The 17,036-nt window shown below is 37.0% G+C and overlaps 1 protein-coding gene across 1 annotated transcript in view; it reads left to right on the forward strand.

Annotated features, from left to right (window-relative positions):
* USH2A (usherin) overlaps window positions 1-17,036 on the forward strand; it is a 374,258-nt gene that overhangs the window by 74,116 nt on the left and 283,106 nt on the right. The window contains exons 15-19 of the mRNA XM_041477027.1: window positions 3,277-3,435; window positions 7,286-7,780; window positions 9,186-9,458; window positions 11,715-11,872; window positions 13,140-13,284. Coding sequence (XP_041332961.1) covers window positions 3,277-3,435; window positions 7,286-7,780; window positions 9,186-9,458; window positions 11,715-11,872; window positions 13,140-13,284 — 1,230 coding nt within the window. The remainder of the gene's footprint in view (window positions 1-3,276; window positions 3,436-7,285; window positions 7,781-9,185; window positions 9,459-11,714; window positions 11,873-13,139; window positions 13,285-17,036) is intronic.

Here is a 17,036-nt window from a genome sequence, read left to right on the forward strand (position 1 = left end):
GTCTCCACGCTGGCAGTTATTAAAGAAAAAAAGGCAAAAGTATATGTCATAAGAAAATTCAGTACTTATGTTGTCTTTGGGTCAATGTTCAGACATGGGTTTTGAGGGCATCATGGTATGCAGTGCCAAACCATGTGGGAAGGCGCTCAGCTCACTCTGGAAAAGCTGTGTTATGTTTTGGTGGCACATCTTACTGCCATACACAGTTAACAGCCCAGCCGTGGAAGTCCTGTAAGCAGTGAGTGAGGAACTCTGCAGGTGCTAGCTGGACATTTTTGTCAGCAGGCCTAATTAATAATGGCCACACTGGTCGTGCTGTGACAGTTAGCTCAGGTAGCCATGTGTAATGCAACAACAGGGTTACACATTCCCAAGTTATCTCTGGAATATGCTTCTGGATCTTCCTTCAACAAAATATTTCCTTGTGTGTTCTGCATGGGTATTTATATGATATTCATAACTCTGATATGTGAAAACCATAGATTTGCAGAGATGCAAATGCACAAAGTATTTACACATAGAGACAACTCTCACTTTGATATCAGTTTGTATTTAATTGTAAATCAGTTTAAATTTCAAATAATATGCATTGTAGAATGCATAGCATTATAAATGGTCATAAATATCCTAAAGAAAATGATTTGTTTCCAAAGACAATGTTTTTAGCTTTCCTCTAAGTTTGGAAGTATTCAAATAGTTTTGATTCCTTTTTCCCCGTACTCTTCTGTAAAAAGCACAGTATTTATTAATTGTTCAGGCAGTTGATTGGCTTGTTGTTTCTTTAAAAAATGTAAGATGTTTCAACTGAATGTGTAATAATAATAATACATGACACTTTTATGATGCTGTTCATCTTCAAAGTGCTTTACAAACATAAGCCAACCTACTTATTTGTGTTGGGATACACATTGGATAAAGGTCAATAGCAATTCAGCTATAAAATTGATTAATAATAGTATGACATAGGGAAATAATTTAATAGATTTTAGTTAGATAATAGTACATCAGGCAGTATTCTAAATGACAAGCGGAGTCCTCTTCTGGACATAGAGGATATAGCAATTGGAGTCTTTGATTATTCATACCAAAATATTTGAACTTGTTGCACACATGTGGAGCTTTGCCTGGCTTGGCATTTGTAGTTTTTTTCATTGCAGAACAGTATTTTGTTGACACATTCATTACTGGTTATAAGTCTTTGCCAAAGGAAGTAAAAGTAAGTTGCTGCCACTGTCCCAATAGTGTTCTTTAAGGAAAAGACTTTTTTCCTTAGCAATATTTCTACTTAACAGTATCTTAGATGCTGCACAAAAATGTGCAATGAAGTACTTTGCTTACATATTTAAAATTAAAACCAGCAAACCTCTGGAAACAATATGCAATAGCATGAGACTGCCAGTGAAGAATGAAGGTGATGCTGGTAAATTGCTGTGATTGCTCAGGTCTTGTAAGTATATATTACATGGAGAGAAATTCTTTTAAATGCCAAAGGGATTTAGGAGCACTTGTTTCCTCTGATTCTCAAACTTTACTCCTGTAGACACTTTAGCATACATTTGCTTTCTAAGTGAGAAGAACTCAAAAGCTGCAGATTGGCAGCAGAACAACCTATGCTTTTTAAGGGGAGATTATGATTATGTTCAGTTCAATCCAATTAATTCTATAAATATTTTATGCTATTTCTTGGCTGAGACACTGCAGTTTTACTCTAAATAAAGAGCTTCATCTTGCTTTCTAAATTTGCATTAAAAACCTGTATATAGTGTGCCCAATGATTTTGGTGTAAGTCTCTTCATCTATCGCTTGTGTGGCTTGAGATCCTCATGACATTTTCTGTCTCCAGCTTCATTCTTTGCTTCTTGTCTCCTGTTAGCTTGGCTGAACAGATTTTAGTAATTAACTTTTGGTGATACTAAGCAAATATCCACAAAATGAAGAGGATGATAGTTTATAAAAAGAAGAGAATAAAATCCATGCTTCAAATTGTCATGTTCTCCTATAATACTTAATGTAGGGGCGGAAAGTTAATTGGGTGGTTCTGAATCCAGCTCCTGGTACCTTACTCCATGTGCTGATTTCTGTGCTGCCCTGGACTATTCTCATTCCTTCAGAAAAATGTTTCCCTCTAGATCTACACTCCCTTGGTGAAGAGGATGGGGAAATGGCAGTCTGCCTTTAATAGCAGTTACTATCTGCCCGTTACCATCTTGTTCTGTGCTAATATATGGTGTAAGGGACAGAGTAGGGCTTTCCTCAGTGTAACTGGATTACTGGGGGTCCTACAGCAAGCTGTGGACTCATGCTCTGACCTAAATAATAACATAAATCTAGAATCATGGAATTATCTAGATTGGAAAGGACCTTTGAGATAATCGAATCCATCAAAATGTGTTTATATTGACATGTATATATATATGTATATAAAGTTTAATTTCTGAGTATTAGCTACTATCTTAGGAAGGACCATGATCACATATTTGGATGACAAAAGAGCCATAGGAGAGATTTTGAATGCTCTTTCTTAAAATGTGAGGCACTTGGCTTTTGAACTTCAAGTTTGTTTTTCCCTTTATTGATACTAGTGCAATTAAGTAGCACATTTTTCAAAGTTAATGGAGGTGGTAGGAGAGTCATATTTTGGCAAATTAACATGTCAGTCTGATTTCTTAAACTGTTGGATACCTGACTCTCGTGGGTTTGAATTTCACTGGAAACAAATGGAAGTGAATTGCCTAAATAAACTTAAAAAATTTGCTCTTTATGTTTTTGTGATTTCATTATATTAAGTAAGCTTATTTTAACACTTCAGTAAAATCTGGATTTATTTGGACTTTCCTTTTGCATTTTACTTAAGGAGTTTATGCCTGGTCTGTGCTAAAATGGAATGAATCTTCTGAAAAAATAAATCCTAATTGAAGTAGAAACTTCAAAAAAGTGACCATATAAATAGGTTCTCATTTTATAAAGATCTTGAAATACATTTAAAAGAAACTCCACCTGTTTGAAAAATACCTGCTTTATTTTGGGGTGGAAAGGGGGATTAAGTTTATTCTTCATTTGTTTAGATAGATACACTTTTTTCATGGATAAAAAGCTTTGTTGAAGAGCATTTGGATGGATTGGTTTAGTCTATTAGTGTCTTGCCCTGGTGGCTGCATTTACTCAAAGGGTTTTTTGGGTGAAGAATGCTTAGCAGTTTCTTTGCATTTTTTTCTAAAATTGTGTGATTATTGAGTACCTTGATTTTTACATCCTCAGTTTTTACGTATGTTTTAGCTCCTTTCCAGCAACCTCCTCCTACAGGAGAAGTTCTCAATTCCTCTGTAATCAATCTTTCATGGAGTTCCCCTGACTCTCCAAATTCTAACAGGCTTATTTACCAGCTGTATAGGGATGAGGAAGAAATTTATACAACGGAAGACTACCATCCTTATAGTAAGTAAGGCCGCATAAAAGATTTTGTATTTGTGTGTGTATATATTTATATCTATGTGTGGTGTTTCTTAGCTATTTCTCATTCCTGTCATTATCATTCTCTGTGGTTTTGAATATATTCCGTTCCCCTTTAATGAGTTATTGTTCTGTGTTATTAGTTTTGCTTGAAAGGAATGAATACCCTAGTCTAAAATCTGGCAAATGGAATCACCCAAAATGGCTGAAAACTATTTTACTTTTTAACCTGAAAAACTTTAAAATTGACTTACTGAAAGTATTTATTGAAAATATACACAGATGCCAAAACCTAAAAGTCAAAGCCACAGATAAAGAATTATGGTGAACAGAAGAGACCATAATATGCCTAAACTTCTTTTTTCATTTTCTTGGTTTTAAACTGTTAACAGATAGGAAAGCTTTTTGTGGCCTCTAACTTTTAGCACCTTCTGTTAAGCTTTCAGTGTAGATACTGATTTGTCTTTAGCAGCACCACTTCTCTCATGTTGAGGCTTGCCGAGGGATCCTCCAAAGGCAGTCCTAAAGGATTCGATACTCTGTCCAAGCTGGAAAGGCCATTTTGTACTAATATTGATCCACTTATCAAAGAAAAGGAGATGGATTTGGATACTGTTTGTATGTATACATGGCACACAAGTGTATTTTTTAAGAGGACGAGTGTGGTTTAATGCCACTAAGGTTTGACCTCTGTTCTAGGACCTTCTTCAGTTTGTTGCAGTTTCTTACCAATGCAGCATTAATGTTTTGCAGAAGTTGAGTCCCTCTAGTTTTTGGTGTGTACCCTGGATGGGAGAGAAAAAAACAAAACAAACAAGCTATTTTTCAATGGAAGCCCAGAACCTTTGGAATGCACCTCACATTTCTATTTTTTGGTTCATGCTGCAGTGTTACAGCTCATTACTATGTTGGTTATGTTGTGATTTTGGGCACTCTGCAGTACATACTGTGAGGAAAGGTATGTGACCCCATGTAAGCATGAGATCAAGTGACTGAAAGATATATTAAAAAAATGTAGAGAATATTCCAACATCTTAATTTGGTTTAAAGGCCTAACTTTGATAAAAAATATGAATTAATTTTAAAAGAAAAGCTATGATATTTCATTGCTATACATCTGTTTAGTAATGTACTTGAAACAGTGCATTGTTGAGGATATTATTTCATGATTTTACCTACATTTCTTTCTTTCTACTTTGTAGAAAGCAAAAAAATTCTGGATTTAACTGGATAATGAGACACTAACATATTTCTATTTAACAAAACATTATCTTCTTAAAAACATAGATTTGGTTTCAAAAGGCATTTTTGACATTTCCTGGAAATCCCCCTGATTAGTGATATTAAATCATCTGCTGGTGTTTGGATATCAAAAATACATTGTTAATGCTGACAGAACGTTTCCTAATGTTTTTTTCTTAGCATAGTTTGGAATTTGTAATGCTTATGAGGTGAAAGTACAACTGGATTAACATTATCTTATGGCTAAATTAGGGTTTTATGAAAAAAATTGAACTTCCCAAGGAAAACTAAGAATAATCAGCATGGTTACCTGGATGATAGTATTGCAGAATGCCCAATTAAAACAGTGTTTTCTTAACTGCTCTGGAAAACCTCAGCCTCAGGTTTCCCAGACAGTCTTTGTCTGGAGGATAAAATTAACTACTTGCTCTAAAATGTGAAAAAAACCCCCAAAGTTACTAACAATTCTAACTCCAAATCGAGGGGTTTTTTTTCTAATTACTTATATATGTAACTAAATGTGAAATCATAAACTCATTAAGGATGGAAAAGACCTCTAAGATCATTAAGTCAAATGATGAACCCAGCACTGCCATGTCACCTGTAAGCCATGTCTTCAAGTACTACATCTTTTTTTTTTAATACTTCCAGACATCTTGAGTCTACCACACTGCTAGACAGCTTATTCCAAACCTGACCACCCTTACCATGAATAAATTTTTCCTAATATCTTATCTCCTTATACCAAATACCCAACCTTCTCTAGCACAATTTGAGGTCATTTCCTGTCATCCTCTTACCTGAGCGAAGAGCCTGACCATCAGGTTACAGCCTCCTTTCAGGAAATTTTAGAGAGCGATAAGGTCTCTCCTGAGCCTGCTTTTCTCCAAACTGAGCAACTCCCTCAGCAGCTCCTCATAGGACTTTTGCTCCTGACTCTTCAGCAGCTCCACTGCTCTTCTCTGGACATGCTCCAGCACCTCAATGTCTTCCTTGTAGAGGGGCCCAGAACTGAGCGCAGGATTTGAGGTGGGGCCTCACCAGTGCCAAGTGCAGGGGGAGATCCTGCTGCATCTTCTGCCTGCTCACTACTAATACACAAGGAAATCTCAACAGCCACTGTTCAGCTGGCAGAGTTGTTCCCCAGCCCTGCCTGAAGTACCATGGTTTGCAAGGTCTGAAGATGACATAACATGGTCTCATTATTGCTGGATTCCAGTGATAATGTTGTGATTGCTGTGAGGAGTTGAAGTACTGTAAGCAATTACCGAGCTGACTCTGCTGCTTTTGTGCTACAATGTCAAAGGTTGAATATCTAGCAATACTCAAGAGTTTTGTGGTCCTCTTCTTTAAGTTGCAGTCAAAGCAGGGCTGGCTTGCCAGCTGGATGTACAGAGAGAACGTAGAAATAGCTTCATCCACTTCATTTGCTTTGCAAAAGTTTATGCGTATCTGTGCTCTGACGCATAATGTATTAGTCAATATTAACTATTTCTTAAGGCAAAAGAATGTAGGGTATTGTGGCTGTATATAAATTCATATTCTGCCGTGATGACTAAGATGTGTAACTGCTTCTGCACAGGAGCAATTAATGGCAATTGGTACTAAGAAGATGTGAAAAAAACTACTAACTAACAATAATGGAAAGTAGGTGTGGCAGCAGCTCTCTGGTCACAGTAAGCAACAGATAATTTTGCCACACATCGTGCTGGGAAAAGTCTGTGAGAAGAACAGAGAAAAGAATGAAAAACAGTTCTTAATCTTAATTTGCTGCACCTGCTATTATGAATATGTGAAATGTGATATGGAGATTTGTTTATCAAAGGGTGGTTTCTTAATTAGCCAGTAGTTATGGTGTTTTGATTGGAGGACCAATTAGGTCCAGCTGTATTGTAACTGTTTATAAAAGAGCAATGGGTTTCTTAATAAATATATATATGATCAGCCTTCTGTGAATCATGGAGTCTATGCCAATTATTACCTGGCCGGGGGCCCATTTGCTGGGACAAGTAGGGGTGAGGAAGGTAAATATAAGCTTTGTATATACCTTTTTAATAATTATTTGCACTTTTGTGTCACTTCTTATCCAAGATCAAATGCTTTTCAAATGAGGTTTAAAGCATTGTTGTAGAAATGAGGAAGTGAAAGCACACAAAGTTGAAATATTTGATCATATGCCATCAAATTAATCAAAAAAGAGGTCTGAAAGATTGCACAATGGTTTGGGGTTTTTTTCTTAATTATATTTTCTAATATTGATGCTCATTTACATTTGAAATAATTATTTTGAAGAAAAAGGAATGAGAATATAATTGTATTAATCTTCATTATTAAAGCAGGAACTAGAAGTTCAGTGGAAAAATGATTTCTCTAATGATGCTAATGTGCAGTGGAAGGTAATAAAGGATAAAGCGGACTTTTTTTTCCTGTGCTAAAAAACCTGAGAAGTTACAATGTTTATAATCTCAAGAACAGCTTGTGAACAGGCATAAATATGTATTAGGTTAGAGCTGGGCAGAATTTAGGTATAGCAGTTGAGATTATTATTAATGTCTTAGACTGATACAGTTTTCTTCTCACCTGTTTGTTTCAGGTGTTCAGACCTTCACCGATATCATGTTAGCTCCATATACCTTCTACTCCTATTATATCCAAGCCAGCAATGTTCATGGTTTTACGAGAAGTGACTCAGTGACATACAGAACAAAATCTGGGACACCTGTAGGAAGCTTGAATTTAAATCCTGTTTTTCCTGTTAGTCACCACTCTGTTTTACTTTACTGGACAAGCGTCTCCAATGACTCTGGGCCCATAGAGAAATATATTTTGACTTGTACTAACTCTATTGATCTGCAGCCTTGTGGTCAGTATGAAGGTTTAAAGACTTCAGCAATTATTTGGAATCTCATTCCATTTACAAAGTATGTTTTTTCTGTGCAAGCTTGTACTAGTGGAGGCTGCTTAAAGAGCCAGCCAGTAACTGTAGTTACTGCACAGGCTCCTCCAGAAAGGCTACACCCACCGACTGTAGAAACCATCAGCTCTACAGAACTGGCTGTGGAATGGTCACCACCTGAGAAACCAAATGGTAGGATATTGTCTTTGCTTTTGTCAATCAAAGTTTTTGCAAGGGAGAAGAACATTTCCTCAAATCTCATTAGAATATCCCTGTCCATGCACCATACACTGAGAAATGAAGTAAGACATTTTCCTAATTTGCCTATTTGCCATTAAGCCTTAGAGTCTGTGTTTTATTCTACCAGAGTCCAGAAATCCACTGACTGTTTGGTCCAGGATTTAGCACTCAGGGGCATCTGCTGCAGCAAAAATCACATTTATAATCAAACATTTACAGTAAAATTAATTTTTTCCTAATTTGCCAGATTGCTTAGTTTAAACAGATGTGGTAGTATTGCTTGACAAAAAATAAATAAGCAGATAACAGTTATGGAAAAAAATCTAAGAATTAACCGAGAAGTCTGTTTTTTAAACCATCCGTCATGTGCAGTAGCCAATTCTATTACCAGGATAACTTTGTTAGGGATTAGGTGATTGCCAAGAGTTGCTGTTCTAACTTGTGTAATAATATTTTAGGTTTTTGAAACTGAGAACACAGCTGTTGTAGGATACTTCTGTGATACTTCTAATTTTGTTGGTAAAACTGTCTTTTAATATATGAGCAATGGAATTTTGTGAACTTGCACTAACATACACAAGTATTTATGCGTGTGAAAACAAACATTTTTATCTGTTCACAGAATAAGTATCTGTCTTTGGGGAGCTCAACTTTCACTTGGAGCATCTAGTTTTCCAGCTCTTTCCAGACTGGATAGGAAGAATGCCCACACAAGAATAACTGTGTGTTTAGACGGGCAGTTTCTAAAATGCAGGTCATGATATTTACTGTTGGCACCTCAGCCTGTGTCATACACTTTTCATAGTCCATAGCCATGACATGCATCTAATGGCCAGCACGAGCAGATTTAAGCAATATTCTCATATTTTTTTCGATGTCTGGTCAGATTTCCTGGTCTCTCCAAAGACAAAGAGAAAAGCTCTTTCTCCCAAGTAACCTCTCCAATTTAGTGCATGAATACAGGCCCAAATGCATAAATCTTATGGCTGTTATATCTTGGCTTTGCAAGAAGTCTTTGGTAAGATTGCTTATGATCTTATAGTTAAACTACTTTCATGATCCAGCCTAAATAATGTATTGCTTCATACCACAGCACTGATTGTTTTTTTATCCCAGAGTGGTGAGGCCTTCCTGTGTATATAATAATTTTGCGTTGATATAAAACTGATGTACATGTATCTCCTATCCGGTAATATGGTTTAAAATGTTGGTATTAAAATAATTAAAATGTCACTCAGAAGTTCTCTTCTTTTTTTGTCTTAAAAAAAAAGAAAAAAAAAAAGTAAAAAGAAATTGGTGTTTTAGTAGAATTCCAAATATAATTTAAATTCACTAATTTTTTGGCCTTTTCCTCTAGGTATAATTATAAGATATGAACTTTACATGAGGAAAAAATTAAAATCAGCTGGGAACTTTCTTCCTCCTGAAATTCGTATTTTCCAAAGCAGTGGATGGCTCAGTCCTCAACCAGTTGTGGAATCTCAGAATGAAAATGCCTTGGCTCCACCACAGACCAGTACCACAGTCACTGATCTGGAGCCATTTACAGAGTATGAATTTTATGTGCTAGCAGTAAACATGGCAGGTAGCATATCTTCAGATTGGATATCGGGACGAACAGGAGAGGCTGGTAAGCACTGGTTTGAATTTATTTGGCAGAAATGAAAGGAAAATGTAGATTAGCATGTATTCTTAATTTTCCAGAAAAGTGTTTAGTGATGGTTAACTAGGGATAAATCCACATTTTTAATTAATTAAAGATAGGTCAGATGATCTCAGAACTGAGCATGAGAAGCAAAAACATTTTCTTCATCATAATATCATGTTGTTGAGGAAAATAATCCATGTCAATTAACCCTACATTTAAAGTACAAGATTGCAAAATATACCAGGCAGTGTTTTAATTTGAAGATCTTGAGAGGGTTCCCTTTTCAGTAGTATGGTGCTTGAAACTTCTGCTGAGACCCCATTAGTGAGAGGTGTCTCTATCTGAATTAAGGTTCAAATGAGACCATATGCCAAAGTCAATTACATGGATTTTATTTAACAGGAAATGTGAGGTAGAGATAGAAAGAAAGAGAAAACACAGTGGGGAGAGAGAGTGATCAACAGAGGATAGTTATCACCCGTGGATCCAGCAGTGTCCTGTTGGTCCTCCTTCACTCTGGTCTTCTCAGTAGTGATTCTTAGGTCATTCAAAAATTGTCACTATTTATACTTTTTAGCAAATAAAAGCACTAATTCTCATTGGCTACACAGTTCTCTTATTCTATTGGTTAGAGGATTCCCTTGCTTCTAATGCTAATTAGTCTGCATGCTCAGTCTTTCTCTTTTTTTTGTGTCAGTGGGTTTCTTGGGTTGATGGTCTGTGAGTCAGTAGTCAGGATCTCCCCTGATGGAATTATCTTTTACCCAGTCAGAGCTGATTTCAGCACATTTGCCAAGTTGGCTTTTGTTGTGGCCCATAAATCTTGCATTCTTTGTGTCCTCTATCAGTGATACATTCTTCTTCCCAAGGCTTTTTAACCTCCAGCTGGGTCTGAGATAACATCTGGACAATAGTACCATCTTTATCTTATCTCAAGTTCTTGCTATGGTGGCTTGTCTTGTAGTCCAGGTTCCGGGTATCCAGAGAAGCATATTCAGGGGAGCTTCAGTGGTTCTTGGTGTTTGCAAAAGCCATCTGTCCCAAGACTTGGGGTGATCTTTTTTTGACAAGTGATATGTGTGTGGGCAGTTGCTTCTTCACACAGTTTGCCGAAGTGGGAATCTTTGTCTGGACGTGTTTAACCAGAATGAGCAAAGCAGATCTCTTGTGCACCAGGTCTGGAGTTAACACCAGTTATTGCTTCCTTCTGTGCTTATCTCATGGCTAAGTCTTTTGTGTTTGAGTCAGCCTACTGTGCTCTTTAACGCCTTAACATTCTTCATGGGCTTTTATAGAGGCCAAGTGTCATAATATGGCCCCTTTTTATCACAGTGTAACCAGTTCGCAGCCTCTCGTATTATGACCCTTCTCTTCAGATTTTCAAAAGGGCTTTGACACATGACATATTATTTCAAATATCAGCAATTTATTTCAATTTATTTCAGTAGAAATCTATGGTTTTCAGACTGATTAAGCCTATGGTTAATAATTAAACATCTCTCTTATATTACTTACGCTTTTGTTTGGTGTCAGCTTGAAAATCATGTCCTCAGTCATTTGCTTGAGCAAAACAGCAGGCTAAACTAATTCCTCCTTCAAAATGAGCCTTTTTGCTTATCTGTTCCTAAATATTATATGTTACAAAAGTGTTAAATTGTATTTGGGAAGAGGTCCATTAGTGCAGTTGTTTGTACGTAGCAGAAGTGCTGTGAGTTGGTACCCTATTATTACAGAGGAATCAGGTGGGGATTTAACTGCAGTGCAAACAATCCTTTAACAGATTTACTATGGAAGACAGGGGAACTGTTTTGTAAGAAGTGAGAGACATGTTAATTTCAAACTGGCCTAGCAAACAGAATTGCTTTTACGATGCTGAAGTATTGAACACTTTTTGCTTTTATCAGTTTTTTCCCATGTTGCATGAAGTTTTTCTTCAAGGCCTTTTCATTTGTATGTACTTTCCTACCTGCTACAGGGGATAGGACTGTAGTGTTGATTAGTATTTCTTTGAAGACACAGAGTTTTAATCTGCATTCACAGCCAGAGTAGAAAACAGGAGAATGATAAGTGAAGTACTTACCAAAATAAGGTGAAAATTCCAGCTAGACTTGAAAATAAGGTTAGAAAAGGAAAAGAAATGATTGTCTGAAATGGTGTTTTACAAGTACAATGAGGAAGCTTGCATTATATGTATTGCTCACTTATTTTAGTAATATTATTAATTTAACTTTATTTCAGCCCCAGAGTTCATGCCATCTCCATCAGTATTCCCTCTTTCACCATATTCCCTTAATGTGTCTTGGGAAAAACCTGAAGATAATATATCAAGAGGAGAAGTGATGGGGTACAGCATCAGTTTGATGACTGAACAAAGGTCCTTGCCACCATTTTCCCAGGTATTATTGTTAGTTACATTGTCTTTCCTAACTGTTAATGATAAAATTGATAAAACCTGATGTCCTCTGAGGTGTTGTGATGAATTTTTTTCCTTGGTTTGTTTGTGTTCTCTGATTACCTACAGGTTTGATGTAATGCTATACATCAAATGCTAATGTACTACATCTCCATTTTAAGCTGTCTTTCTGATCTGACTTGTTTTCAGTAGCAGTTGAGATTCAAAATTAGGAGAGATGAGCTTGTGCAACAAAATTTAAATTACTGTGATATTTGTATATACTGGTTGTATAGTGTTGCTGTACTTGCTAATATGCTTAAAGCCATATTGTATTATAGCTGTCTACATTTTCCTTAAAAAGGTACTTGTCTGGATGAGTTTTTGAAGTGGGGAAACCTAAAATACTGGAAAGAAACAGATTTAAAAAGTCAAAATATGTGAATTTAAAGTACTGTTGTAATGTTTGAGTGACTGGGTTTGGCAAACAGATGTCATGGCATTAGTAGTAAGCTGAAAGCTGAGGAATGAGCAGAAACATGATACATAATCAGAATATGGGAGTGGATCTGGTGCTCTCATGTTGTATTTCTCATTCAGAGCTGATTTTGTCTTTTGGCCCACAGATGGGCCTCAGTTTATTTGCTTATCAGCTGGGGATACTACTGTTCTCGGGGCTGTTACAAAAATACATAAATGCCAATTGCTTCTGATCACTGGCTTGCAAGATTCTTCATGCAAAAAAAAATCTGATAACAAAGATATCTAAAATACTGCAGTTTATTCAGTTCCCCTCCCACTGATAGCTTATAGTGATGTTAAAGTAAAGTAGATGCAAGTGTTTGTAGGTATTTGTTATTCCCCTCCCTCCTAATGCCTGCTAATCATGTCAGTCCTTCAGTGGTGGTCAGATTTCACAACTTAATAGTGTCATTTTCATCATCTCAATTGTCGCTGCACTGTTTGTACTGATAACTGCACCACCACACAGTTTTATGAGGCAATAACTTTGTTTCCTCATTTATCCACTCAGGAACTGGCTTATTACCTCATAAAACAGTATGATGGGAAGTATTATCACCTAAATCCCAGCTTGTTCAGACTCTCCAAAATAATCCTCTCCCTCAGTTGGTCTATTCAGGCTTTCTCACATCTGAATGAAGGAACCTTCAAGTTCAGAGACAAGTTTCTTATTAGTGATCATGTCATCAAATGACAGGAATGAAAATATTGTTAACCAACTGTTGTCTTCCAATCTGTTTGCTTTGCAGGTTTTACATATAGCCGAGGCTCACGAGCTCTCCTACATAGCAACTGGATTAAAACCTTACAGGACGTACAACTTTACTGTTACTCTCTGCAATCAAATTGGTTGTGTAACCAGCGAGCCAGGCATGGGGCAAACCTTGGCAGCTGGTAAGGAAACAATCTGTAGCAAAGTGCAAAGCTGACACATGGTTTACTAATAAATGCCAAGACGATGGTCCTAGTTTGATGCACAGTGGCAGGGGTAGGTGTTGTATTAATACAAAGTGACTTGCTTAATTATTATTTGTTTCTTATGACAGATTAAACCCAAAATGTTTTCAGTGGAAGTTTAAGGTACTCTGCTATGGCAGTAGGATTTGTGTACTGCTCTCTCAGTTGCAAGCTGTGATATGCATGGTTTTTATTCATGTTTGTTTAAACAGTGAAGGCACATAAATGTGGCTGCATCCACTCATTCATTCAGGATGCTAAGAAGTTGTTAATTTGTTGTTGGGGGTTTTTCAGTGTGTGTTTGCATAACAAGAAATGTAAAATGCTCCAGCTGTGCCAATGCCTTGCTTAATGCATGCAGGAGGAGTTGCACGGCTTTAAGAGTAACATAAGTACATAGTGTCTTGTCAGAAGCAGCATACGTGCTTTGGGTCTGCTTTTTTGAAAATGTTTGTTTATTTAGCCCCTGAGAGTTGAAATTTTGCTTTGTAGGTATGTATCTACATATCTGTGGGAACAGTGCTAAAGAAACTGCATATATGTTCCTGTGTGCCTTAATGCATTTTTAGTCTTCAGGTTAAATTCAGTAGCATTCAGTAGTCATGGATTTCAAAGGTACGGCTGCAAATTTAGGGGAAAATACACATCAGTCCAGAACAGAGATGGAGAAATGTTGCGGTGCATTTTGAGGTGGGGCACCCCGGGATGTCCCCGGAGGGCCCCCTAGGCTGTGAGTTGGCTGGCAGCAGCGGGCAGGCAAGGAGACTCCACACGGCTTCTGAGGGTGCTGATCAGATGAAGGTTTATTTGGGGTCCCAACCCCGGGAACAGCATGGCTACTGAGGGAAAAGGGGGGAAGGGGGAAGGAGGGGGACCCTAGGGGAGGGAAGGGACAAGAGGAGGGGAAGAGGCTGAGAGAAGAGGAAGGGCTAAGAGACGGACTGATAGCACAGCTTAAGAGGGAGACTGAAGTGGGGGCGGAATCACACTGGGCCAATGGGATGACCGGTACAGGATAGTTCAGGGCAGGACCACAGGCTTAGAATATACCATGCATTTTGGAGGGGTGAGACAGAGCATACCATTTAAATAAAATGGAATACAACAGAGAAAGCTTGTATTTACTTTGGAGAAAGGACTGGCATAAACTCACTTCTTGGACAGCGGGGGTTCAAGAGGGTTTTAAGAGAGAAGTTTTTAGGAATATCAGCTTTACAAGTCTCTTTATTCATGGAATGAGGTTGTCAGTATGGTTCTTTAATACCATAAATAAAAGCTCAAACCCATGCTATGTGACATACTGAAGAGAGCTGACCACTTAACATTGTGGTTTCCTTTTGTATAGGCATTTAAAACATGTTAGTTAATGTCACAATATTAGCTAAAATGCTTAACTAAAAATGTTAAGCAATTAGTGGTGTTGTCATATGGATATTGTGATGATGATCTTTACCTCTCTCACGTAATTTTGTCTCACATAGGAAAACATAGGAAATTTTCTGCTGAAGTGATATTTAAGGTGTTGGGATATTACCTCTAGTCTGTCCTCAGTTCTTCATGTCTATTTATTTTTATTTCATTACCTTTCCTTTTTTTTTTTTTTTTTCAAGTGGAAGGCTGGCCATATACAGAGCCTCCTATTTGTACAAGTATGACTTTACACCATTCCACACAGCCATGAGGAACGGTGTTCCAGTCTATGCTGATAACCATGGAAACAAATATTGCCTAAACAGCACACCTTATTACTACAAAAGATCCAACTTTGCATTTATACATTTATTAAAAGATTCAGGAACAATAGCTTAGTTATGCTTGACAGCTTGTTTATGACCATCTCCTCCCTGGTTGTGTTAATACTCAGAGACCTATCACATTAGAGAATACAGGAGAATACAAAATAGCATAGCAGGCATGTCCCCATTTATTAGCTGTTTTGTGGTGAAGCCTTTTCCTACTTACTGTTATAAGCCTTGAAAGAAAAGAATCAATGCTGTATTGTGTTCCTTTTATTTTGTATTTAAAGCATGCTATTGCAATGTGTTAAATTTTGGCAAACTGAAAAATGAAAACCTTACATTTTGCATGCAATTTGCATGTGTCTTCCACAAGTCACATTTTTTGTTCCAGGAGATATTTATTTCATCCTATCCATATAGGGCTTTTTTGTGTGTGGTTTTTTTGGTTATTTGTGTGATGTTTGGTTTTTATTTTTTTTTCCTTTGTGTGTGTTGTGTGCATGTTTCCTTCCATGAGGCTCTGTAAAACTGTGTTTCCAAAGACAATTTAAAAGAAGCACTACTTATGTGATGACAATCAAAGGGAGTTAAAACTTGAAACAAAATTGGGAAAACCAATCTCTGGCATTTGTAAAAATAAATAATCAAGTCTTAGTCCATTTCTATCCCTTTTTTTTTTTTTTTTTTTTTTTTTTTCATTGAGATTAAATGAAATTAAAATTGTCTTTCTAGGACTGTTAGGGAGTTCTTTTTTATGGAGGAATGTCTCCCTGGCAAAGAAACAGCATATGTGGCTGGATGCCAGTCCCCCTCCATGTCCTGGCAAAGGCAGCCTTTTGGAGGAAGTCTTGACTGAAATGTGCTCCAGCATGATGGTCCCCTTGCATCGTAACAAAATCCAGGAGCTTTGAATTGTGTTTCAAGTTGGGCTGAAGGCGATACTAAATTGAACTAATTCTTCCCCTCTGATCCTCAGGAGGAGAAAGAGAATGATGATAGAAAACCATGTCCACTCACCTTCTATGTGTGGCGTGTCTAGGTTTATCACATGGAACATTTCAATCAATGGGTATCTTGATGGCTGTGATTTTGGCATGTCCAACAGATGTGTATTAGCAAGGGGCTTCTTTTGAAATTGCTAATGGCTTCTAAAATTTGCCACTAGAAGTCTCAAGTAATTTTTAAGCTTTGTTCAGATCCATTAGGGTAATTTGAAGCCTAGTTGTAAAAAAATATATACTCTTTAAAAGCTAATATTTTTCTCTGGAAACTTGTGTGTTTTTTATTTTTTTCTTTTTTAGTTTGGTGGGTTTTTTTTTTCCTTAATACATTGTAAGACAGAAAATGAAAACAAAGGCAGAAACATGGGCATGAAATAACTAGAAACAAAATTATTGAGGAAGAAAGTAAAGGATTTTGAGATAAGATTGAAAAGATAAAGTAAAGAGACTACTTCACACAGGAGCAGAATTTAAAGATAGCACCCAAGGGGGCAGAAGCATCAGGAAGAGTCTGCTGATTTTTCAGTGAGAAGTCTCTTGGATTATGACTGGGTAAAATCCAGAAGCAAGCTTAATGAGTGGATTCATTTTAACTTGGTTCAATATAGGCATCTCTACTGGGAATATCTCATGTGTAGCTTTGCAGGAGTAGAGTGAAAGAAAACTCAAATTGGCCATATGTCCTTGTGTCTGTCAGACTGGCAAAATCACTCCTCCTCACCAATACCCACGATGTCTGTAAATGGTAATAAAGAATACAAATCAGAAGAATGGGAGAGGAGGGTGTGAGAAAACAAAGTAAACTTGCTAAGAATGGAGTTATTTTATAAAAAGGCTGAGTGTTACAAGTGCATATGAAGCCAGGAGAGTGAGAGAAATAAAAGAACAGTTATGCCTGATGCTCCAAGAATGGTAAAAATTGTTGGAAGATCAATGTTAGCATAAATGC

Source organism: Pyrgilauda ruficollis, unplaced genomic scaffold (genome assembly GCF_017590135.1).
Source record: "Pyrgilauda ruficollis isolate IOZ18807 unplaced genomic scaffold, ASM1759013v1 scaffold4, whole genome shotgun sequence".
Lineage (NCBI taxonomy): Eukaryota > Metazoa > Chordata > Aves > Passeriformes > Passeridae > Pyrgilauda > Pyrgilauda ruficollis.